At 39.4% G+C, this 22,071-nt stretch overlaps 1 protein-coding gene across 3 annotated transcripts in view; it reads left to right on the top strand.

Annotated features, from left to right (window-relative positions):
• Nucleotides 1-17,531, top strand: part of RELN (reelin) — a 496,502-nt gene extending 478,971 nt beyond the window's left edge. The window contains exons 59-66 of one of the 3 annotated variants that reach the window (XM_059396994.1): nucleotides 49-210; nucleotides 939-1,096; nucleotides 3,780-3,999; nucleotides 5,784-5,981; nucleotides 6,611-6,709; nucleotides 7,319-7,402; nucleotides 11,017-11,152; nucleotides 16,415-16,500. In XM_059396994.1, coding sequence (XP_059252977.1) covers nucleotides 49-210; nucleotides 939-1,096; nucleotides 3,780-3,999; nucleotides 5,784-5,981; nucleotides 6,611-6,709; nucleotides 7,319-7,402; nucleotides 11,017-11,146 — 1,051 coding nt within the window. In that variant the 3' untranslated portion in view covers nucleotides 11,147-11,152; nucleotides 16,415-16,500. Of the gene's footprint in view, nucleotides 1-48; nucleotides 211-938; nucleotides 1,097-3,779; nucleotides 4,000-5,783; nucleotides 5,982-6,610; nucleotides 6,710-7,318; nucleotides 7,403-11,016; nucleotides 11,153-16,414 lie in introns of all 3 variants that reach the window. The other 2 variants (XM_059396995.1, XM_059396996.1) reach the window with 2 other exon arrangements.
• The last annotated feature ends 4,540 nt before the right edge of the window (nucleotides 17,532-22,071 follow it).

The raw sequence follows: 22,071 nt of genomic DNA, 5'->3' as shown, positions 1-22,071 counted from the left end.
CTATTTCCTCTTGAGAATTGTCTACCATAACTTCTCTGGTTTCCACAGGTCGGATTCCTGGCAGCTCGTTCAGACCCAGTGCCTTCCTTCCTCTTCAAACAGCATCGGCTGCTCCCCCTTCCAGTTCCATGAAGCCACCATCTACAATTCTGTCAACAGCTCGAGCTGGAAAAGAATCACCATTCAGCTGCCTGACCATGTCTCCTCCAGGTAAATCGCATACGAAGGTAAACTTGGTGGGATTATCTGGCAATCTCTGCAGAGCTGCTGCAGTGACCTTCCATCACAGCTGCGGTACCCTCTCCCTCCTTTCACCAACCCATGTCCCCATATGGCAATGGCATGTCCCAAGAAGAAATAGGAAGACATAGGATCTTGTCTGTAAATGCTACAGATCTCAGATTTGCTTTGGATAAAATACCACAGCACAAGCCAAGCTCAATCACAGGCCCCAAATCACAGACACTCAAAGACCTGGAGTTAGCACCGTATCTGCTCAAGTGTTCTGTGATTCCCAAAAGCTGCACTCCTCATCCCATATACAGATACCCTCTGGGGTATGCAGGGCTGGTTTGATTACACGAAGCCACAGGCTAAACATGATAGAGTGCGATCTTCCTAGAGCAGCATTCACTTTACTCAAAAATTTGGAAAATGATATACCTCAATAAGAAAAAGGGACACAAATTGATTATGGAATAGAATAGGAAATTCACATCAAACCCTCAGGGAAGGTACAAGCTTCCAGAATGGCATTTTGAGAGATATCCCCAGAGTCTGAGGGGGTACATGTTCACTCCCATTGACTTGGGTGCTTCAAGGAGAAGCTTGGGGGCATCCTTTTCTCAGAAATAGTCCCCATTCCCAGGGCTGGAGGAGGGACACAGCCACAGGAAATAACAGGCTATTGAACCCTCCTGCTCTCTCTGGACTTCTAGTGCAACACAGTTCCGCTGGATCCAGAAGGGGGAAGAAACGGAGAAGCAAAGCTGGGCGATCGACCACGTGTACATCGGAGAGGCTTGCCCCAGGCTCTGCAGTGGGCACGGATACTGCACCACGGGCGCCGTCTGCATCTGTGATGAAAGTTTCCAAGGTTTGAATCCCAGGCTGTCACTTTTAATACAAAAGACCATGAGGCTCTCCTCACATCAACACATATACAAAGACCATCAGGAGGGGCGGGGCACCTGGGGGTGCTCAGATCATGGTCCCAGGGTCCTGGGATCAAGTCCAGCATCGGGCTCCCTGCTCAGCAGAGAGCCTGCCACTCCACCTGCTTGTGCTCTCTCTGTCAAATAAATAAATAAAATCTTTTTTTAAAAATTTAAAAAAGCAAAAGGCCACAAAGAAAAACTCCAGCCCTGAAGGATTTGGGGTGGATGACACACTGTTTGATCACAGCATTCTTTATCTTTGGAATGAAGTGTCAAGGATAATTTTCTGCCGTGTTCCTTAAAGTATTTTTTAAATGCAGAATTCTGAGCACCTGCCTGGGTGGCTCAATCAGTTAGATGGTCGACTCTTGATTTCGGCTCAGGTCATGATTCAGGGTCGTGAGATGGAGCCCCATGTCAGGCTCCACGCTGCACGTAGAGCCCATTTAAGATCCTCTCTCCCTCTCTCTCTGCCCCTCCCCCTGCTCATGCACTCTCTAAATAGATAAATAAAACCTTTTAAAAATAATATAAAATCTTTTAAAAATAATATAAAATCTATAGCACTTCACATTCCCCATTCTCTATATAACTCCCTGCCTCAACCACTACCCCCAACACTTTATTTTCACTTCTGGGCCTCTTTCCTTCCTGTCCTGGCTGCCCATCCCTGGATACTTTGCCGGTATTCCTTCTTTCTCAGTCTCTCCAGTAGCAGCTGCCCCATCCTCCCAAGATGTAGCTGATGATTCAATATATTCTGTTTTCTAGGTTGCTTTCTCTCTTTCTCTCTCTCTCTCTCTCACACACACACACACACACAAACACACACACACACACACACACACACACACACAAAAGAAGAAGAAAAAAAAAAAACTTTTTACTGCTTGGGCTTCTAGAAGCCAAGTATATGATTTGGGACTGATTATCTACTCAACCCCTAACATCATAGGAAACTGTTTCCTTGGCCTGAGAGAATGCCTGCAGTCTGCTTTCCTCTGATACAGGGTTTCCAACAGGTTTCTGTTGTTACAGAGTCTACAGAATCACCATAATATCCTCCATGCCTAATACTTGGCATATAGCAATGCTCAGTGAATCCTTTTTGAATGAATTCTTACATTGCCTTGTACTTTACTACTTACACAGTGTCCCCCTATTTATTCAGCAGTCATTTACGACTTATGATATCCCCATAAGTTAGCTGTGGTTAATATAATTATTCCCACTTCATGGGTAAAGAAACTGAGACTCAGGGAACTTAAGTGACTTGCCCAAGATGACACAGCTAGTCAGTGTCAGAAAGATGACCATTACTCAGTTCTTTCCAGTCAACTTTGCTGTCTCCCATAACTGGGAGATTAATCCAAAGAGGAGCAAAATTATACAACTTCCCTAATAGTAAGTTTTTACAATGGAAAAATCCACAGATTTGACTTCTGGAGTAGAATATAGTTAGATTTGTTTGTTGATGCTATTTCCTGGCCTCCAAATGAAATGAGTATGATTAATGTACACGACTGCACACCTCTCATGTCAGAAATTACTTAGCCATGATCTCTTTCCTCTGGTCTCATTACCACTGAGACCACCTGTATCTGTCCATGTATTAGCTGGACACCTTGAACTTTAGACACATGAACAAATCATATGTCTCACAAGGAGTCCCAGATGTCTGGAATTTGCCCTCTCCCCTGATCCACAGAGCTAGAGCCATGACCTTTTGATATAGAACTATTATAGATGTTTAGGGAAGTTGTGCTGTTCAAATCAAGGGCGAATGCAAACACATACACATTTGCTAATGTTCTCTCTTAAATGCCAATATTTCAGCTCAGTGCTCTCATCCTTCCAGCCTATTCACCACTCATTTATTTATATCATCTTGTTATTGCATATCTTACATGTGCTAAGTATTGTGTTAGGTGCTAGAACCCAGCAATGAATAAAATGCAGACTCTGCTCTCAAGACTCAAGTATAGAGCTGGAAGAACAAGAACATGACTTATCCTATTTCCTGCTGCAAAGGCATGCTGGGGAGAAAGAAATTAGGTTGGCTTCTCATGCCAGGGTGAGAGCTCTCCTGCAAGACCCATCATTGGTAAACTTGTAGGCCCGATGCTGGGTATTTATATAGTCGATTCATGTGAGCAGTAAGTACATTAGCCCCTACACAGTGTAGCACACATTCACTCAGAGAAAGTGGGATTTTTTTCAAGAACATAAGCCAGGGGTGCCTGGGTCGCTCAGTGGGTTAAGCCTGCCTTCGGCTCAGGTCGTGATCTCGGGGTCCTGGGACTGAGTCCTGCGTTGGGCTCTCTGCTGAGCAGGGAGCCTGCTTCCCCCCCTTCTTTCTCTCTGCCTGCCTCTCTGCCTACTTGTGATCTCTCTGTGTCAAATAAATAAAGTCTTTAAAAATAAATAAGAAATAAAAATAAATTTTAAAAAAGAACATAAGCCAATAATTGCTCCAATACAAAGAAAACATTTATTTCTGGGAGTCTGTATCTGCCTAGTATATTGTTGCTCTTATAGTAACAATAATGGATTAAGCCAAAAATCGTCTTTAATGATGCCACTTCTTTTAGCTAACTTTTGCAATTATTCCCTTCCCTCTAGGTGATGATTGCTCTGTTTTCAGTCATGATCTTCCCAGCTATATCAAAGATAATTTCGAGTCAGCAAGAGTCACTGAAGCAAACTGGGAGACCATCCAAGGTGGCGTGATAGGAAGTGGCTGTGGGCAGCTGGCACCCTACGCCCATGGAGACTCACTCTATTTTAATGGCTGTCAGATACGACAGGCAGCCACCAAGCCTCTGGATCTCACCCGAGCAAGGTAACCAAACTCCTGTGTTGTAGTTCAGACCCAGAACTGGCCACAAGACTGGTCACTTTCTGCTCTCTGTCAAATATAACCATGAACTTCACAGCATGGGTGTCACAAAGCAGTGGAGACCTAAATGTCACTTGAATTTGGTAGGAGAAAGCAATGTTTTCCCCACTCAGAGTTATGCTTTGCTTCAATTTATTGTAGAACTACCTTGTTTTTCTTCACGTATTCTGGCTGAGTGGTGGTGACATAGGCATAAGCCAGGAGAAGTGGCCAAAAATAAAAACTGATGTGGATCAAATCAATGTGCTGTATACCTTAAGCCTATACAATGTTTTATGTCAATCAGATCTCAGTAAAGTTAAAAAAAATAACAAAAAAATGTTAAATGGGCTGTAGATCACTCTATAGATAATTTCATGTTGACTAATTACAAGTATGTAAATACAAATGTATCTATGGAGTAGATTTATAATCAGGCAAACATATAACTATATTTAGCATACATGGTTACAATAAACAGAAATGGAGGATAGATGGGAACTTTCAAAATGTTCTCGGAACTGCTTATTAATGGAAAGCAGAGTGGATGGGGACTGTGCAAATCGACTTGGGAAGTGACAGAGACAAAAGGACCCCAGGAAGGTTGGATTCCCTTCCCCACCTGCTCCTTCCCAGCTCTGCCACCTTATCCATGCAAACATGACTTTCTGTCTGTATAATTCAGAAAAAAGATTCCAAGGGTCCATGAAGACTGCAAAGTGCTGGCTAGAGTATTCCCTGACTACTGCAAGGTGTTCCAGAGCTACGAGGACATTGAGAATCAGATGCTTGGTTAATAAAAATGTACACATAATTTACTCAAGGCTTTTGACTTTGGAAAACATTCGTGATGTATTTTCAGAAGCAGAAAGGCAAGTTTAGTGTCTTTCGGTGTGATAAACAATGAAAATACAATTAAGTCCTTTGTGGTAACCACAGAGGTGCCAGAAGTTACAGTCACCCATCCCATGTTTTCCCGCCAGAAAGATGGACTTAATCTGCGGACAGCCTGATGTTTCCCTTGACCCCATATACAGCAACAAGTAGCTGCTTAACAAATAATTGCACACCGTGTTGTGCAAGCAAGTTTGTTTTTATGAATTTACAAGTGTTAAGTTTGCTGCCTTATGTCACCAGCTCCTGTAAATGGCACCACTCTATTAATCGCTAGGACTCTTATTAGAATAGATTCCCTGTGTTTAAAAACTGTGTCTTCTGAGGGCAAGAATGCCTGTAAAGAGCAAAAAGACACTTCAAACAGAATCACAGGTACGGTCCAGAGCCTGCATATCCAACTCAGCTTTCCGTCTTTTCTGATCTCCAGACAGCCTCTCCTAAAATAGACCTAATGATTTATCCTTGTGCAGATGCTGTTCAGCTTGGAGCTGTTTGGTTTAAAAAAAAAAAAAAAAAAAAAAAGTATGTAGCATAAATATTGTGGTTTTGTTCCTAGTCCTCTCTATCTCCTCATGCCTATTTGGCCCATTTTACCTTCCAGAGAATAGAAGTCAAAATTGTTCTCTTGGTGTAGAAAGCCCACCTTCTGAGATTATTTCTCATAGGTAGGAAGTAAAGATTAATATAAATACATTAGTTTATTTACATGCCTTACTCCTAAAACGGGATGCTTCCATTTCTACTCTCTCAGCTCAGAAGTGATGGACTTTAGGATCAGGAAAGGTTTAAAAAAAAAAAAAAAACTAGAACTCATCTACTACTGTCTGACATGCATTTCCCTGTATTTGCAGCAAAATCATGTTTGTTCTGCAAATTGGGAGCACGTCCCAGACAGACAGCTGCAACAGCGACGTGAGCGGCCCACACGCCGTGGACAAGGCGGTACTGCTACAGTACAGCGTCAACAACGGCATCACGTGGCACGTCATCGCGCAGCACCAGCCCAAGGATTTCACGCAGGCGCAGAGGGTGTCCTACAACGTGCCCCTGTAAGTGGCCCGATCACCAGAAATCCGTGAGATGGAGCTCGGAGCTTGAGGTTACTGTGTCGACCCCACCCAAGCAGGTGGCGGCAGAACCCTGACGAACCCAGATCTCCAGAGTTGTGTCGCTGCTCCCTGTGAGGCGCGGGGTGGGGGTGCAGGCTCACGAGGGAAGAGAACCTAACAAGAAAATGCAGGGGCGCTTTTTGCTGATTTCCCTTTCTCTGACGGGGATTTCTAGTCTTTTAGAGAAGAACGTTTTTAATTTTCTGGTGCACTCTTCTGCAGGTTTTCTGAGGCTAGGCAATGGGGTCCCTTTGGTTGAGCACCGCACCCCCAGTTCTAGCTCAGCACCTCTCATGCAGAAGGCATGGCCCGGACATGGACCAAATTCGATGCTCTTCCAGCTGCTCCTGGAGTGAGGGGAAGCTGGGAGGGAGAGGGAAACAGATTCCAGATCCCTGAGTCACCAATGAAATTTAACACTGCTCAAAAGGGTACCGTGAACTAAGTGAATCCGAATTCATACGCTCAGTCATGTTGAGTTAGACGGGCCTATTATCTTCGAGGTCTGGAAATGGCATACCAGAAGTTTGTCTTCTAGCAGCTAACCTCTTTGTCCTTCTGTGACCCAGGGAGGCACGGATGAAAGGAGTTTTATTGCGCTGGTGGCAACCTCGCCACAACGGAACAGGTCATGATCAATGGGCTTTGGACCATGTGGAAGTTGTCCTGTGAGTATCTGATAGATAGCTCCCTTGTCCATTTCGGGAAGGTTTGATATTCCTTTGCTATGGCATGCTTCTTAATTCAGTAACAACCGTTCCTGATAAGAAGCCCCCAGGAGACTTTGGTCTTCTCCCTTTCCACAACTGCTATTTGTAGCTCGAGTCAACCTGAAATAGGAAAGTCCCAAAATAATTTAATATGCCTTAGAAAACTTCAATAAGCAAAAGACGTATCTGCAGATTCGACCACATTAGTGAAATTGGGTGACACAAAAGTCCTGAGATAAATGAGAAACAATGTCCTTGTCACATCTGGGTTGCCTTATAAAATGGCATGATATCCTGAACAGAGAAGGGGTCTATTTCTAGCTAAGGCGCCCAGTTACAAACACCTGTCTGAGCCACAGATGCCCAAGGCATTCTTCTGTGAAATGCCACAGTCGCCACCAGAGCAAGGAATTTGTGGTTTCAGAGTCCCCCTGACCAACCCCCGCACCGAGCATGTGGAAGGTGTTCCCCTGTGGTTTCTCCTGTACGATAAAGTTGGCACCGCTCTCACCTAGCCGGGTTGACTGTTCTGCAGAGAGATGACTTGCTTTTTCTCTAACAATCTAGTTCCTGTAGAACTGGAATGCTTATGTCTCGACGGGTTCGGACTGATGGCTCCAAGTGGTTGGCAAGGAGAGGCGAATCTTCTCGGTAGATAGGTTCAAATGTTCATTCTGTTTACCAAACCGAAAATGAAATCAGTCCTTTGGCTGATTTCAGTCATTTTGAAAGCAAACTTAAATGATCGATTGGTAGGCAAACTACCAGATTTGTTTTCTTTCAATCATAGCCATGAGCTGAATTTTCCAGTCTTGAGTTAGCCCTCGTCTTAGTTTTCACTGAGGCACCTGCTTGCATGGCATCCATATCAACCCCCAAATCCAAGAACAACTTGGTCCCCACACAAGCCCCCACTGTGCGCTCTGCTGCTTTGGACAACTTGCTGGGCTCTGCCTCCACAAGACAAAGTTGAAGTTTAAAATAAAAGTCCACACTCATTTGGATCTTTATGAGGCTGAGTTTTACTGAGACACTGACTTCCTCAGAATACATGCTTCCAGGAGAATACCTGGGCTCTAAAATGAATACATATCTACATATGATAAGGCCAGAAATGTGTCCAAATAGACCGAAAAACCATCCCCAGAGCCTTTCTGCCCTAACTACTCGCCCTTCAGAGCAGCACTTCTCAGTCTGATCCAAAACCAGAATCACTTGGGAGCCTGGGGGAGGAAATATCCCCGAAGATGATTTTAAACTGATCCACAGTGGGACCTGAGCATCAGTCTTTTTATAAAAGCACCTCGGGTGATTCTAATAAACTGGTTGAGAATTGGAGTTAGAGTCAATAAACTCTTTCTGTCTTTCAAGTCTCTTGCCAAGTTAGTTTACATTAATGGGGCTTCCTGTGCCTGACAAAGCATTACCAACTCCTATGGAAACTTCAAAACCTGACAGTCCTCAAGAGAAGGCAGCTAATACACCCTGGGGTAGGCATAGCATGGGTGCGAGTAGATAGTTCTTCTGCCACCCAGCCAAGCAATTTCAGTTGTCAGTTTCAGATTTCAGAGGCTTATAATCACCGTCATACCCTTCCTTAGACAGAGTTAAAGAGCAAGTGGGCTCAGCTGTGCAAATATCTTGCCCTGGTATGAAACAACCCCTTTGCAGCTTTGAAGCAGAACTCTGTTCTTTGTTCCCTGTTCAAGAATACCTGGTGTTGGTATTAATTTTTAGAAGCAGCCGCCAGCATCATGACATTACTGGAAGAATCAAGTTCAGGTTCTCTGGAATCTATCCTATCAATCATACCTATTGTTTCCCGTATTTTTCTGGAGAAATAATCTTCAAAGACTTCACTTTCAATCCATCTCCAGACTTTTAGTACTTTCAAGAATCTATCACTTACCAGGCACCTTTCTGCTCTTACTCTGCCCGATTCTCTCAGACTTTCAGGACACTGAAACATTTTGAGTGAGGAAAGAGCATCGCCACACATGAATACTTTCAGTGAATAATATAAAAATTATAGCTTCACACATATCACCATATAATTTTATTTTTATATAATACACATGTAATTTTAGAAGCAAATACTGTCTCTTTAATGATATTTTTAAAACTTGTTAAAATTAAAGGAGTCACTTGGTTTTCTTTCTTTTTTGCGGGGGGGAGAGAAATACCAATACAGAGAAATTATATTTTCAGAACTATCTTTGTGATATTTTGCTCTTGTCTTGGGATTTAACATTTCTCCATATACCACTGTACCCTTTCAAGTACTTCTTTTCAGAAGAGTCAAAACTTTTAAGGCATTTACTAATTAATATGCTATTGAAGCTCTATAGAATAATTACTTCAAGTTATTCACTTGATGAGCTTAAAATAAAAAAGAAAGGTCCAGAAAATTCAGAAAAGTAAATCACAATAATTTTCCAGAGTGTCTTTCAACCAAATGAGGCACAAAGAAACTATCCAAGGTTCATTTGATGATTCACAAATATTACCAATTATAATTTTGCTACAGTGGATGTATATTTAGAAATAGAATACGCCCATATATCCCTAATAATTCAAAATATCCTCAAATTCACTATGCTTTTATATGATAACATTTAGTTACATAAACTAGAATGGCTAACTCCTCAAGTGTGGACGGGAGAGGAGACTGGGATACAAATCAAAAGAGATACAAGCCATCCCCTAACAGATTACCACAAAGGGGGCTGCTAATATGTTTTTGCAACTAATGGTTGAAAAACCATTACATTTTTAGAACATATTTTCTTTTCTGAGTGCAGACTGGCCTTAATCTAGTTTTAGTACCATAGTTTTGCTTCTGTGCATGTGCACTAAGGACACATGCTAAAAATCCCTAGAAAGAAAAATTGTGGTCACGCATGGTATCTTGAGTTTAACCTCACTACTGCCCAAATTAACAAAGAAGAGAAAAGAGTTTGATGAGAACAAATTCAGCACTTTTGAATATATTTTGAGGTTTAGGAATGCATCCGAAATTGACAACATACATAATAAATGTGTAATCTAACGGTTTAATTCTAACATGCTCCATATGCAAGGATTTGTATTTCATAAATATGGATGTACGGAGTAACAGGCCCCACACCATGAAGATAAAAAGCACCATTTAGCATTTAACAAGCAAAGTTAGTTTATGCTTTATGCTTGTTTGAGAGTGAAATCTTTTCATTTTCGTGATGTTTTTCAAGAAAACCTGCCCACGAAAAGCACTTTGTGACGATTGGGCCCCACTATTCTGGCATAAAACAGGTGGATTGAATTGACAGATGAGTTTCTTCCAGCCTCACTAGCTTACCAAAAAACCTTATTCTGTAAAGTCTGAACAATGTAGTCTAATACAGTCACTGACAATCATGTCAGAAACCTAATTTCTCTGAATTCACTTGCTAGTATAGAACATTTTTCAGTAAATGTTTGTGAACACACTTGGGCAGACCCCTCACAAGATCCATGCTGGTGGGGTTCTTCTTAGGATAAAAGAAAATTTGGGGTTCTAATCTTTTCTGTTGGGCACTCATTCTTCTATCCTAAGAATCCCCCTCACCCAACTATGCATTTCATTCACACATCACATTTTTTTTGTGTACGTGTTTAAGTCACAACCTGTCATTTGTATAATGAAGTGGGCCAATTTTTGCATGTGTACCTTGAAAGCAAATTGCTCAGTAAAGAGCCTTTGTGAATTGATTTACTAAGAATTGAATTTTTACCACATTTACTGGGAATGAAAACCAGTATGTTGCTAACTATGGTCTTAAACGCATCTATCAGATTTTAATAATAGCAGTACCATCATGACCATCCCCTCATGCTATTCATTATCAAAATACTGTCATTTTTGGCACAAATGATTTCTAGAAATGAGCAGAGTACATTTGTTGCAAAGCATATTTATCCTTTATTAATTTGACTGTGTTATCTGACATAGAGGACTTCTGCATTTTTTTAAAGCCCATTCCTTAATATATTCAGAAATAAGGATTTTCTAAAATGTGAATAATTGAAAAAAACAGATAGTAAAATTAATGTCAGTAATTAACTGCTACTTTCATATTTATGCTTTATATGCAACATTTATGCCAAATGTAGTACTAAGCTACATGTACCTTGACATATGGTTATGAGCAAATATTGCATGTTGCATTACATTAAAAAGTTAAATATATGTATATATTAGGTATCAAAGAATAAGAATTAACTTCTTTAATTTTTATTTTCAAAAGAGATGAAAAATCCTATATTGCATCTAAACCTGATCAGACTTTTATGACTAATCACAGTGCTGCATGCATTGAAAGGCATTTTTTAACTTGTGTTATATTTCATTATTTGCTGTCATTGGTTTTCCACTAGAGTAAGGTAAGTCCTCTTACTAATTCTGGGTAACCATAGACTAATAGTTTCATCAGTGTTACCTACGTTAACAGAAGTGTTGTCGAAGACCTTTGCAATTAAAAAGATATAGTGTGAAAACAAAGTTATATATGATACTGAGATACACTGGGACATTTGAAGCCTATATCAAGTTAACTCAGGGTTCAGCAACCTTGTGGCAATTCTCTAATGTACATGCAAATACTGGACAAAACAACGTAGACAGAGCGCTAATCAGCCTTGCTTCATTGGGTGACAAATTTGACTGTATTCGGTGCTTTTGAAGTGCTCATAGTTTATAAGTTTGTTGTGAAAGGAAATTAAAACTAGAAATCTGTGCCAAAGACCTAGGGGCTCTGATTAAATGTAATGTCTTTCAAAAGATCTATTGTGCTGGAGATGCACGAGGGTCACTTGACTTTTTAATTCTATTCTAAATAAGTGAATTGGCAGAAAGTAGTGGACTTTAAAATATTTGTGAGTTCTAGATCCTATCCTTAGGTAAGATTTGCCCTCCTTAATATATAGCTGCATTTGTCCTCTAATGAAAATACTTTTAGACTTAGGAAAGAAGTTAAAATGATTTTCATTTATTAATCATCCGCATTTTATGCTAAAAGTTTCCATTTAGTCCTTAAAACTCCCTGCGCACACGTTACCAGATATTCTCTTTCCCCCTGAGCAGAGAAAATAAACATGAAATCTTCAACATTTGTGAGATAACATGAGCCTACACTTATTTCTGTGAAGACTTCCTGAAAATGCATGGTCTTGAAAATGAAGTATTGAGCATCCTCTGTGCAGGGGAGTTTCATTGATTAGTTTGAACAGCAGCTCCTCATCTGACCCTCACCAATATTTCTTTGGAAGATATGACAGTCCCCTGAGTTCTTACTTCTGCATTCATCTGAGGTGTTATTTATTGCATCATATGTTTTGGTAATAAGTAAATTAATTACATATCAGTAAAAATACCTACACTTCTATGAGCTCAAATTACTTCCACCAAGTCTCTATCTTTCCCATTTCCATTAGAACCCATTCAAAATCAACTGGATTTTTTCCTAATAATTAATGACCAAGATAGTGGTTTTAGTGAGCAACAGTTCAAAAGAGCACAGTCATTCTTGAAAATTCTTGGAATATCTGCATTTCCCATGCAGAAAAGAAGAAGTATCTTATATTTCCATATCATCTAAGTTCCTAAACTCACTCAGCGATAATGGACATTTAAGTTAGCATTTCCAAGATGCCACTGGTGTTCATTCTCCCTTCTTTCAAGGACTAACAATAGGAGAATTTTAAAATGGACTGCGTTCTATGCACAGCCAGAGCAAGTTGACAGGTCAAGGAGTGTAGTTGATATACCTTGGGATAAACATTACCTACCTGCAGTGGACTTACAATAAAAAATTACTTTCCCCTGTAACTGCGCTGGAAAAACAAATCTTAATTCCATCACACCTGTTACTAGTTTGGTTATAAGGTTTTCTGTAACTATATATCTACATTGTATCAGGGACAAAAACAGGCTCCACAAAAAAAAATAAATACATAAGTAAACATGAGCTATTTCAGCTTGTTTAAGATTGCCCAGTCCTGTAAGTTAGACATTGTAGAAGCCACAATTCCTGTTTAATGACCACATTAGTTTATTAAATGGCCTAAGAGGCAGACAGCAGTTTGGTATAATTTCCCACAGTGCTTGATTTTAAAAACGTTTTGAACTGGAGAAACCTGCTTCTTTAGAGTCTGACCTAACAGACTCCAGATATACTTATATTTTACATATGAAAGAACTAGTTAGTTTCAAAAGTGCTTTGAAAATGTGGCCATTTTTAATGTGACTAGAGAAACATGAGGCATCTATAGCAAACACATGTGTGCATCAGCATTCACAGGGATCCAAAGATACGTTGCTGATATTTAAATATATTCAAAATTAAAAGGTATCCAGTGAATCAAAATGCCTCCTAAATGAGACATAAGCTTCCATGCTGGACTGTCAAGGTATTAAAGATCTGTAACCCGTTAATATTTATTTTCTTATATATAATGATGGAGGATAATGAGTCAATCATTCTATTAGAGAAGTTGATTTAAAACAATTAAACACACATATCACTTTTTGTTAAAAATTGAATGTTCCTTTGTTCCCATGTACTGAGGTCACTTTCATGTCAATTTAGGTTGCATTGGGATAACTAAATATCTTGAGTGTTACGAGTTTTTTCTATGTAAACTACTTTAACCATTTTAAATTCTCTGAGTACCTTATATATTTAAACGTGTTTTCAACAGAATAATTTTCATTGCTTTAACTTTGCAATTATTCTTTATAGTTAAAGAGTAATGATTTACAACAGGAGTCCAATCAGTAAGTCACCAAAAGTTCAACAGACATGCCTTGACCACCCATGGGTGAGGCAGGAGGCTCAGTTCTATGGTGTGGGGGTGGGGGAAGTGGGGGACAGGCCACTCCCCCAAAAGAACACAGTTGATTTCCAGCCAAAGCAGAAGATGAGCACTATGAGGGTTGAAAGTTGGGGGGAAATCCCTTCAGCGAGTAATACATAAAAGGTGATTCTTGGGGAAAAAATGTAGAAATTTAAGAAGTGATGTAAGGGGTTGACCAGTGAGACAGATGGAAAAGGTTCCGGATGAGTTTGAATAAGGGGTCTGCATGGGAATGTAGTAGAAGAAAGGACTTGACAAACAGAATAAGATGAAATCCTAGAGAACTTGAAGTATCTGGCTAAGTTGGCTTAGATGTGGGTCCATGGACAAAAGGACTGTGAGTGGCTTGTTACCAAGGTAAAGCCAGCATTTGAGGGAATGTTCACTGAGACTGGTGTGCCAAATGCGCCCTATGGATGTGGGAAGACATGCACACACGTGCATACCATTGTGTGTTCGGTGATACATTCTCAGGATCTCATGGTTTCTTTGCAGCAGTGTTTTTTTCCATAAGGAGAGAAAATGAGGTGGCTAGTTTAGGGGGCCACTATAATAACGCAGGAAAGGGCTACAAAGTGACCTACCATGCTGGGAGGAAGATGGCTAGTGCCAGAACCAGCATTTTGTAATGAAAGAGGTAACCGGATTCTTTCTCCTAACCCTTGATTCCTTCACGACTAATTAGTTCAAGACTAAAAGGTCACTGCTCTTCTTTTGTACCTAGGCAGCAATTAGTACTTACAGCTGATGGTAAATAGTAGATAAATTCATTTCATCTTCAACTATGAGATTAAAACCAGTGACTTTATTGATATATGTAACACTGTCGTATCAGGGAAGAAAGGATGGGGAGTAAAGCAAATGAAGATAAATCTTATAGCTGCCTTTCTATAGTTCCCAGCAACTTTTTTTTAAAGATTTTATTTATTTATTTGATAGAGACATAGCGAGAGAGGGAACACAAGCAGGGGGAGGGGCAGAGGGAGAAACAGGTTTCCTGCAGAGCAGGGAGCCCCATGCGGGCCTCGATCTCAGGCTTCTGGGATCATGCCCCGAACGGAAGGCAGACGCCTAACGACTGAGCCATCCAGGCACCCCAGTTCCCAGCATCTTTTAAAAGATTTTACTTACTTGTTTGAGAGAGACAGCAAGAGAGAGAAAGAGAGAGAGAGAGCACAAGCCTGGGGTAGGGGGAAGACTGAGGGAGGGAGAAGCAGGCTCCCCGCTGAGCAGAGAGCCAGATGCAGGGCTCCATCCCTCCACCCTGGGATCATGACCTGAGCCTAAGGCAGATGCTTAACTAACTGAGCCACTCAGGTGTCCTGTTTCTTGCACTTTGATAAAATAGAAAACCAGAGTAGAATGTTATTAGCACTTCATTTTATTTTATAAAATATATCACTGTGAGTCTGTCTTTTTATCAGGTTTTCAGTAGAGATGCTATTGCTTTTTGATTAAGCTTATCTGATGACATTCACTTTATGTGAATCATGTTATTTTTTATGTCATTTTCCTTGGAGACATTTTATTATAAATTTTCTAATGCTCAAACTATAAAACCCTAATTTTAAAGGTTTTTGTGTATTACAAATGTTAGTATAATGTGTTTAAATATAATACCTAGTATAATATACTAGGTAAAACATTTGACACCTTGCCTAATATATTGATCATTAATAACCCAGAATATGCTGCTCGGTACAAAAATCACCCATTGCCTCCTCTTTATCCTGACTCAAGTTCATGGATATTGACCTTCACAGTGGAATCACAGCACATGACATCATCCCACTCCAGAAGCATTTTATGTTTCCATGAAATTAAGAAGGAAAAAACTCTGTGTCCAGAAAGCACTGAAGAGACTCAGTGAATTTGAAAAATATTGATAGGTTCACATTTCAAAACCACATTCTAATGCCACATAGAGATATGTTGTCACTCAAGCCAGTGTGTGAAAGGAGTGAGATTCTTTTCAGTGATGTCGATATGATCCTTTGTGAAGTATATTTTCCATACCAAAACTTTTAATAGCTTTCTCTACCAATATTGTGCAGTTTCTGACAGACTCTGAAAATCCATTTTCAGTATTTTTATCAGCTTCACGTACAGTATGTACGTATGTATGTATGTGGAGGAAATATATACACAATACATGCACAATTATACAATCTATACGCTTTCTTAGCATATTACGATCTTTTTTCCAATGGAGTGTCTTTTTCATAAGACTATGTTTCTAGACCCCAAAGGCTTACTGTTTGTGGACGGCCGTGAGAAAAACTTACTTTATTTTGCACCTGAGTCTGATGAAATAGGAAGGTCAAGCTGATTCAACTAACAACTTGGTTTTTGCTTTTTAAGTTCGAATGAGAAAGTTTGCTAAAGTTATGTTTCCTACTTGTTAAAGATGTGTCTAAATAAGGTGTTGGGTACAGCACCCACTTCCTCTCAAATGAAATCTGTCCAAGTGTTCAGAAAAAGTTCACGAATAAAATTCAAAAAGCCAAAACAATTTCAATCCACTTTCACTGTGAATCAAGATAAGTTACCTTCCCTCCCCAACCCCGATTTGGAGCTCACTAATGAAAAGAAGGGGATTTCTTCAAAGCCAAAGGCAGTGAATACAGGTGTCAACCTTTAATTATCCTGTCCTGGGGTAGCACTACCAGCATGACCTATTAACAATGAAAATTTTCAGACAAATAGCAGGGTAACTTAGAACATAGCCTAGATTGTGCTTTCCATGGTGGGACTTATATGCTCTGCCTCTGTCCTTTCCGATTTGAACAGCACTCGCAAACAAAATTACATGATGAATTTTTCACGACAACATGGGCTCAGGCACTTCTACAACAGAAGACGAAGGTCACTTAGACGATACCCATGAAGAATCAAAACATTTATTTTTCCTTCCGACATGTGATGTGTTGCTTCCTGTTCTTTTAAATCGCGCACAGCATCTGATATCAGGAAAATTCTTGTGAAGGACTTGGTGACTAACTGAAAGCCCTTCTCATGACCGAGTGTACACCACTTTCCCACACTGTGAACTAATGATAAGTGACTTATTTTCTCATAAGTAAATGTCTTCATGTTGCTGTGTCCGTGAAAATTGTGATCTGTTGTAATATCAGTTACAGTGGCAGTATTAAAAATAAGAGATAGTTTAACAGAAAAAAAAAGTTTAAGCACAAAAATTTAAGAGATTTTTATGTTTAAAATGGCGTTTAGTACAGAATCTAACATTCTTGGTCACAAAGCTATTTAAGTGGACTGTATTTCAACTCTTTATCATGTTTTCTGTGATTAAATTATCATCATTTGTTCCTTTATGTATTCTCTTCTACAGTATAACACATTGACACTGTATTTACTTGTTACGTTGCAATATTTTGCTGCTGAATTTCCGGCTACTTATATTCTGCAGAAAATTCGTTGAAATACCTACTCAAGAAGATAGTTGTAAAGATATTGTATCTCCTTTAATCTACTCCTTAAAATGTATGTTGGTTTAGCGTTGTTTTGTGGATAAGAAAAATGCTTGACCTTGAAATATTTTCTACTTAAAAATTGTGGATGAAAACCCTATTTCCCACAAAGTTCCCAGCTCCTTGTCTAAAGGTTCTTTTAAAGTGTTCTGTGGCTGATTTACTAACAGTAACTGCCATTTCGTGTCTGTGGTAACAGAGTGATTTGTAAAACAGTGGATGTTTTCATTGTGTTCTCTTTGTGGATTGTTTTTCCTGCGGGTCATAAGCATACCTTCTGATGAAGCTGTACCAACACCAGCAACATTATAATGGCCCTGTAAGCCCTGAACTCTCTATTAACCTAACTGAAAGGTTGTCCTGTAGGGTGAGCCAAGCTAAAAAGCCCATGCTTAAATAAAAATTATGTCCATAATTCACCTGAGGCTCATTTGTCTTTATTCATTTTTTTTATTTAATTAAATTTTGTGTAGGATTTGTAAGCCGGATCAGTTTTGGAAGGAACAGTAGTATCTCGTATATTTTCTGGGGTTCTGTTTCATCATTGTTAGTAACTATTAGGAAGCTACGCTTTCAACTGAGCTGTGTTTCTCTTATTCAGCTTTTCCTATTAATCATTCTCATTACACCAAGAACAGCCAACAGAGAATTCTGAAAATTACTGAATTTTAGAGAATTTTGTTAGCTGCTAACATAATGCCTGGCTCATAATAAGCACTCGCGCATTCATTCAGCAAATGTTTGTTGATTGCTTGCTATGTGACAGGCACTGTGTTATGTGTTGACAATAAAAATGGTAATTGAGGCATTTTTCCTGCTTCTAAAGTCTACACAATAAAAAGTATGTGGGTAGTGTGGAATGTATTGATTTCTCAAGGGATCAAAAAAGTATCTGGATGAGACGCCTGGGTGGCTCAGTTGGTTAAGCAGCTGCCTTTGGCTCAGGTCATGATCCCAGCGTCCTGGGATTGAGTCCCACATCAGGCTCCTTGCTCAGCAGGGAGCCTGCTTCTCCCTCTGCCTCTGCCTGCCATTCCGTCTGCCTGTGCTCGCTCTCTCCCCCATCTCTCTCTGATAAATAAATAAAATCTTTAAAAAAAAGTATCTGCATAATAGTGTAATAGATGGCAGTAGTATTTCTCATTGAACAGGGAAATGATGAAGGATGATCCCTCTGAGAAGTCTAGCTAAACTATATTTTGAGCCTGGTGTCAAATCCATTGTGAATCATTGCTTTGGAGATACAAGACCTTCTTTTCTCTGCCTAATTTAACATATGATATTTTTTTATAATTAAATGCGGTATTTGGCCCAAGAATGTTTATAACTATTGTATATTAGTTGTTGATTCTTGTTTCTTGTTTCACAAATTGTTTGCTGCTCATTCACCATTTGATGGCACATTTGGTTCATTTTCTCATTGGTAGAAGGGGTTGAATTTTTCCCAAGTCTTGTATGTGTGCCATAGACCTACCGGGTACTCGGGCAAGGTATTTTATAGTGCTCCCTTCCACCTGTCTTCTCACCATCAGAAAAGGGCTGACCTCCCTATCAGTCCATGTCCTCAAAGTTTTAATAGTGTAAGTGGCGACTTATATGTAATTGGCTTATTTAATTTGAAACATTAAGTAGGGCTTCAAGTATTGTTGGTTGAACAGACTTACCTTTCTAAATAAATAAAGGAAACAAGGTTTAGTAATAGCAGAGATTAAAAAATACTTGCATGGCCAGGTTTCCATGATTTCTACACAGTTATCTCTTCTTCACTGTACATTTTAATGTAAATTATACTCAATATCTGATCTTAAATATAACCAATATCACATATATTTTACCCTTTATCTAAGAAGGAGCATATATATGTTACTTGGGAAATTCCCCAAATTGAGGTTGTCACTCTTGTCCTTATGCCTCAAGGTTAAAAAAATATATAGGGGATCACTAAAATATGTGCCCATTCATTTTAATGTTTGTCAATTGAAGTTTTTTTGTTTTGTTTTGTTTTGTTTTTTAGCATTTCCCATTAAAGATTTTTTATGCATTTATTTGACAGAGAGACATCACAAGTAGGCAGAGAGGCAGGCAGAGAGAGAAAGAGGAGGAAGCAGGCTCCCTGCTGAGCAGAGAGCCTGATGCGGGACTCGATCCCAGGACCCTGAGATCATGACCTGAGCCGAAGGCAGCGGCTTAACCCACTGAGCCACCCAGGCGCCCAATTGAAGTTTTTTGACAGCATTTTGTATTGACTTTCTGTACCTTTATCTTTTTAACATTGCCATACTTGGCAATTGCCACTTTTAACACTTAATAATATTCTTTTTTCCTATCTAATTTTTATACAAAGATGTATACTATTTACTGAGATGGGTATTCAGGATGCATTTCAAGTAAAATTTGTTTTTCATATAGGTTTATTGGGCATATGGTGTCTAGATATTTAGTGTATTCGTGTGCATTTATTTATGATGGGTGTTGGGGTTTTTTGCATGTGCTTAAAAGGCTTACATCTCACATTATATAAATATTATTCTATATTTTGCTTTAGTTTATTTATATTCCAACAATTTATTGTGGAATTTACTTTGTTATCTGTTGTGAGGAATGACCCTAGCTAATTTTTTTCCAAATAGTTAATAAATTATCCCAGAATTAAAATAAATAAAACAACACTTATGGGGGAATATGTTAAATCCAGAGGTTTCAGCAATGGCAAATTTTCACAATACTTTTGACACCACTAATGCTGAGCCTAAATACACCTACAATGAGCGAATTGATAATCTGTTGAGAGGAGATACACCCCTTGAAGGACGGGACCTTTTTTAAATGCTTAAGTGTGACAGAATGTAACTTTTATTTTGATCCTTCATACAAGAGCCCACTTCAGTCTTTTTGTTTATGTGTTCATATTACATTAAGGGATACCATGTGCCACACCCTGGGCAAGGCATCAGGGATGCACTGGTAAACAACGGGAGACACAGTCTTCCCTAAAGAAGTTCACAGTTTAGTGGAGAAGGAAGATATTCACCAATAATCACACAAACTTGTAACTGTGGCAGTACTTCATGTAGCAATAAACATTCTTTTGGTAAGCTTCTATTAAATATGTACTACCATACTAAGATATATTTGGGGGATATTACAATGAATGAACCATAGTTTCTTCCCTCAGTTTGTAGTCTAATTGGAACTCAGAAATACCAACAAATACAATACAGTGAAAAAGATAGTGCAATAGGAGCGTATTCTAGATCTCATGGGCACAGAAAAGAGAATAATCTGCTCTATCTGGAAGTGGGAATAAGAAGGGAAGGCTGAATGTGGGAAATCTTTGCATATGAAAGACAAGGCTAGAGTAGTGCTTACCTAATATTGGAAGCTGTAGCCAATGCAATAAAACAAGAAGAAGATATAACAGGTATTAGATTTGGAAAAGAGATAAAGCTCTCCCTAGATGCAGTTATAAGCTTATCTTCATAGAAAGCCCAAGGAACTCGAAAGGGAAAAGCATAAAAATTAAGAGTTCAAGAAACTCTGGGGGCGCCTGGGTGGCTCAGTGGGTTAAAGCCTTTGCTTTCAGCTCAGGTCATGTTCTCAGGGTCCTGGGATTGAGCCCCGCATCGGGCTCTCTGCTCAGCAGGGAGCCTGCTTCCTCCTCTCTCTCTCTCTGCCTGCCTTTCTGCCTATTTGTGATCTGTCTGTCAAATAAATAAATAAAATCTCAAAAAAAAAAAAGAAGGAAAAAAAGAAACTCTGGATACAAGATCCATATATAAACATAAAAATAACCATTTCTAAATGTAACCAAGTAGAAAAAAATTTAAAAAAAAACAGGAACTAGACTAAAACCCAATACCCAAATAAAACAAGGATTAGAACATTTTAAATGATATAAAACCATAAAAGGACAAAGAAAATATAGGATGGAGACAAACAGATAAAAGATACCAACAAAATTTTGAAAAATGAAAAGGGAATGGATGAGTAGTAACTAATCATATTGTAAAAAGCTAAAATCCAACTGTCTACAGAGAAGGGATTTATTTGCATCATAGAACACAGACGATTCTGGAACTGGAGAGAAAACTTCCTCTGCAAGCAAGGAATAGGCAAGAGGATGAAAATAAGGTTGTTGGTTAAAATTCTGATTAAGGAACAGACCTCTTTCATCCCACCACCAACAGGAAACTATCCTTTCCATCTTGGCAAGGGACAAGAGGTTTATTTTATTTTATTTTATTTGATATCTTGAGAGAGGTTGAAGAAGATCCAGAGATTTCAGGCAGATCGATATGTCTAGTACTTTTTCTTAAGGTATTAAGCAAAAGCCTACCAGTTGAAGGGCAAAAGCCTTGGTCCTTCACCACAGCACCTTTTCATCTTTCAACTCCTAGAATCCTGTAATTGGGCTTCTATCATCCAGAGAAAATGCTGAAAGACTGCTCTCTTAAAAAAAAAAAAAAAAAAAAAGACTTATGAACTGAAATTTGAGGAATTCTGTCATGAGCCAGCAGATCACCTTGCTGATACAAATAACTCCCTATCAACCTTTTTCACTCATAGTAGTTTTGTTTGTCAGAAGTGGAGAAAGGATGGACTAGCCAACAAGTGGTACAAAGACATTTCGTTACTCAAGTGAAAAAAAAAAACAAAAATAGATCCCTAGATACATCATTACACAAAAACCCCAGGGAAATTAAAGACATAAATGGCAGAAATAGAACTTCACAACTTTTAGAAGGAAATATCATTGCAGGATCATGGGAAGAAAGGATTTCTTAAACATGACATAAAACTGACGGAACCATAAGAAAAGATTACAGGGGGCGCCTGGGTGGCTCAGTGGGTTGAGCCGCTGCCTTCGGCTCAGGTCATGATCTCAGGGTCCTGGGATCGAGTCCCGCATCGGGCTCTCTGCTCAGCGGGGAGCCTGCTTCCTCCACTCTCTCTCTCTGC

Source organism: Mustela nigripes, chromosome 4, assembly GCF_022355385.1.
Source record: "Mustela nigripes isolate SB6536 chromosome 4, MUSNIG.SB6536, whole genome shotgun sequence".
NCBI lineage: Eukaryota > Metazoa > Chordata > Mammalia > Carnivora > Mustelidae > Mustela > Mustela nigripes.
Note: the sequence above shows the minus strand (reverse complement) of the source record. Positions and strands in the feature narration are given on the sequence as shown.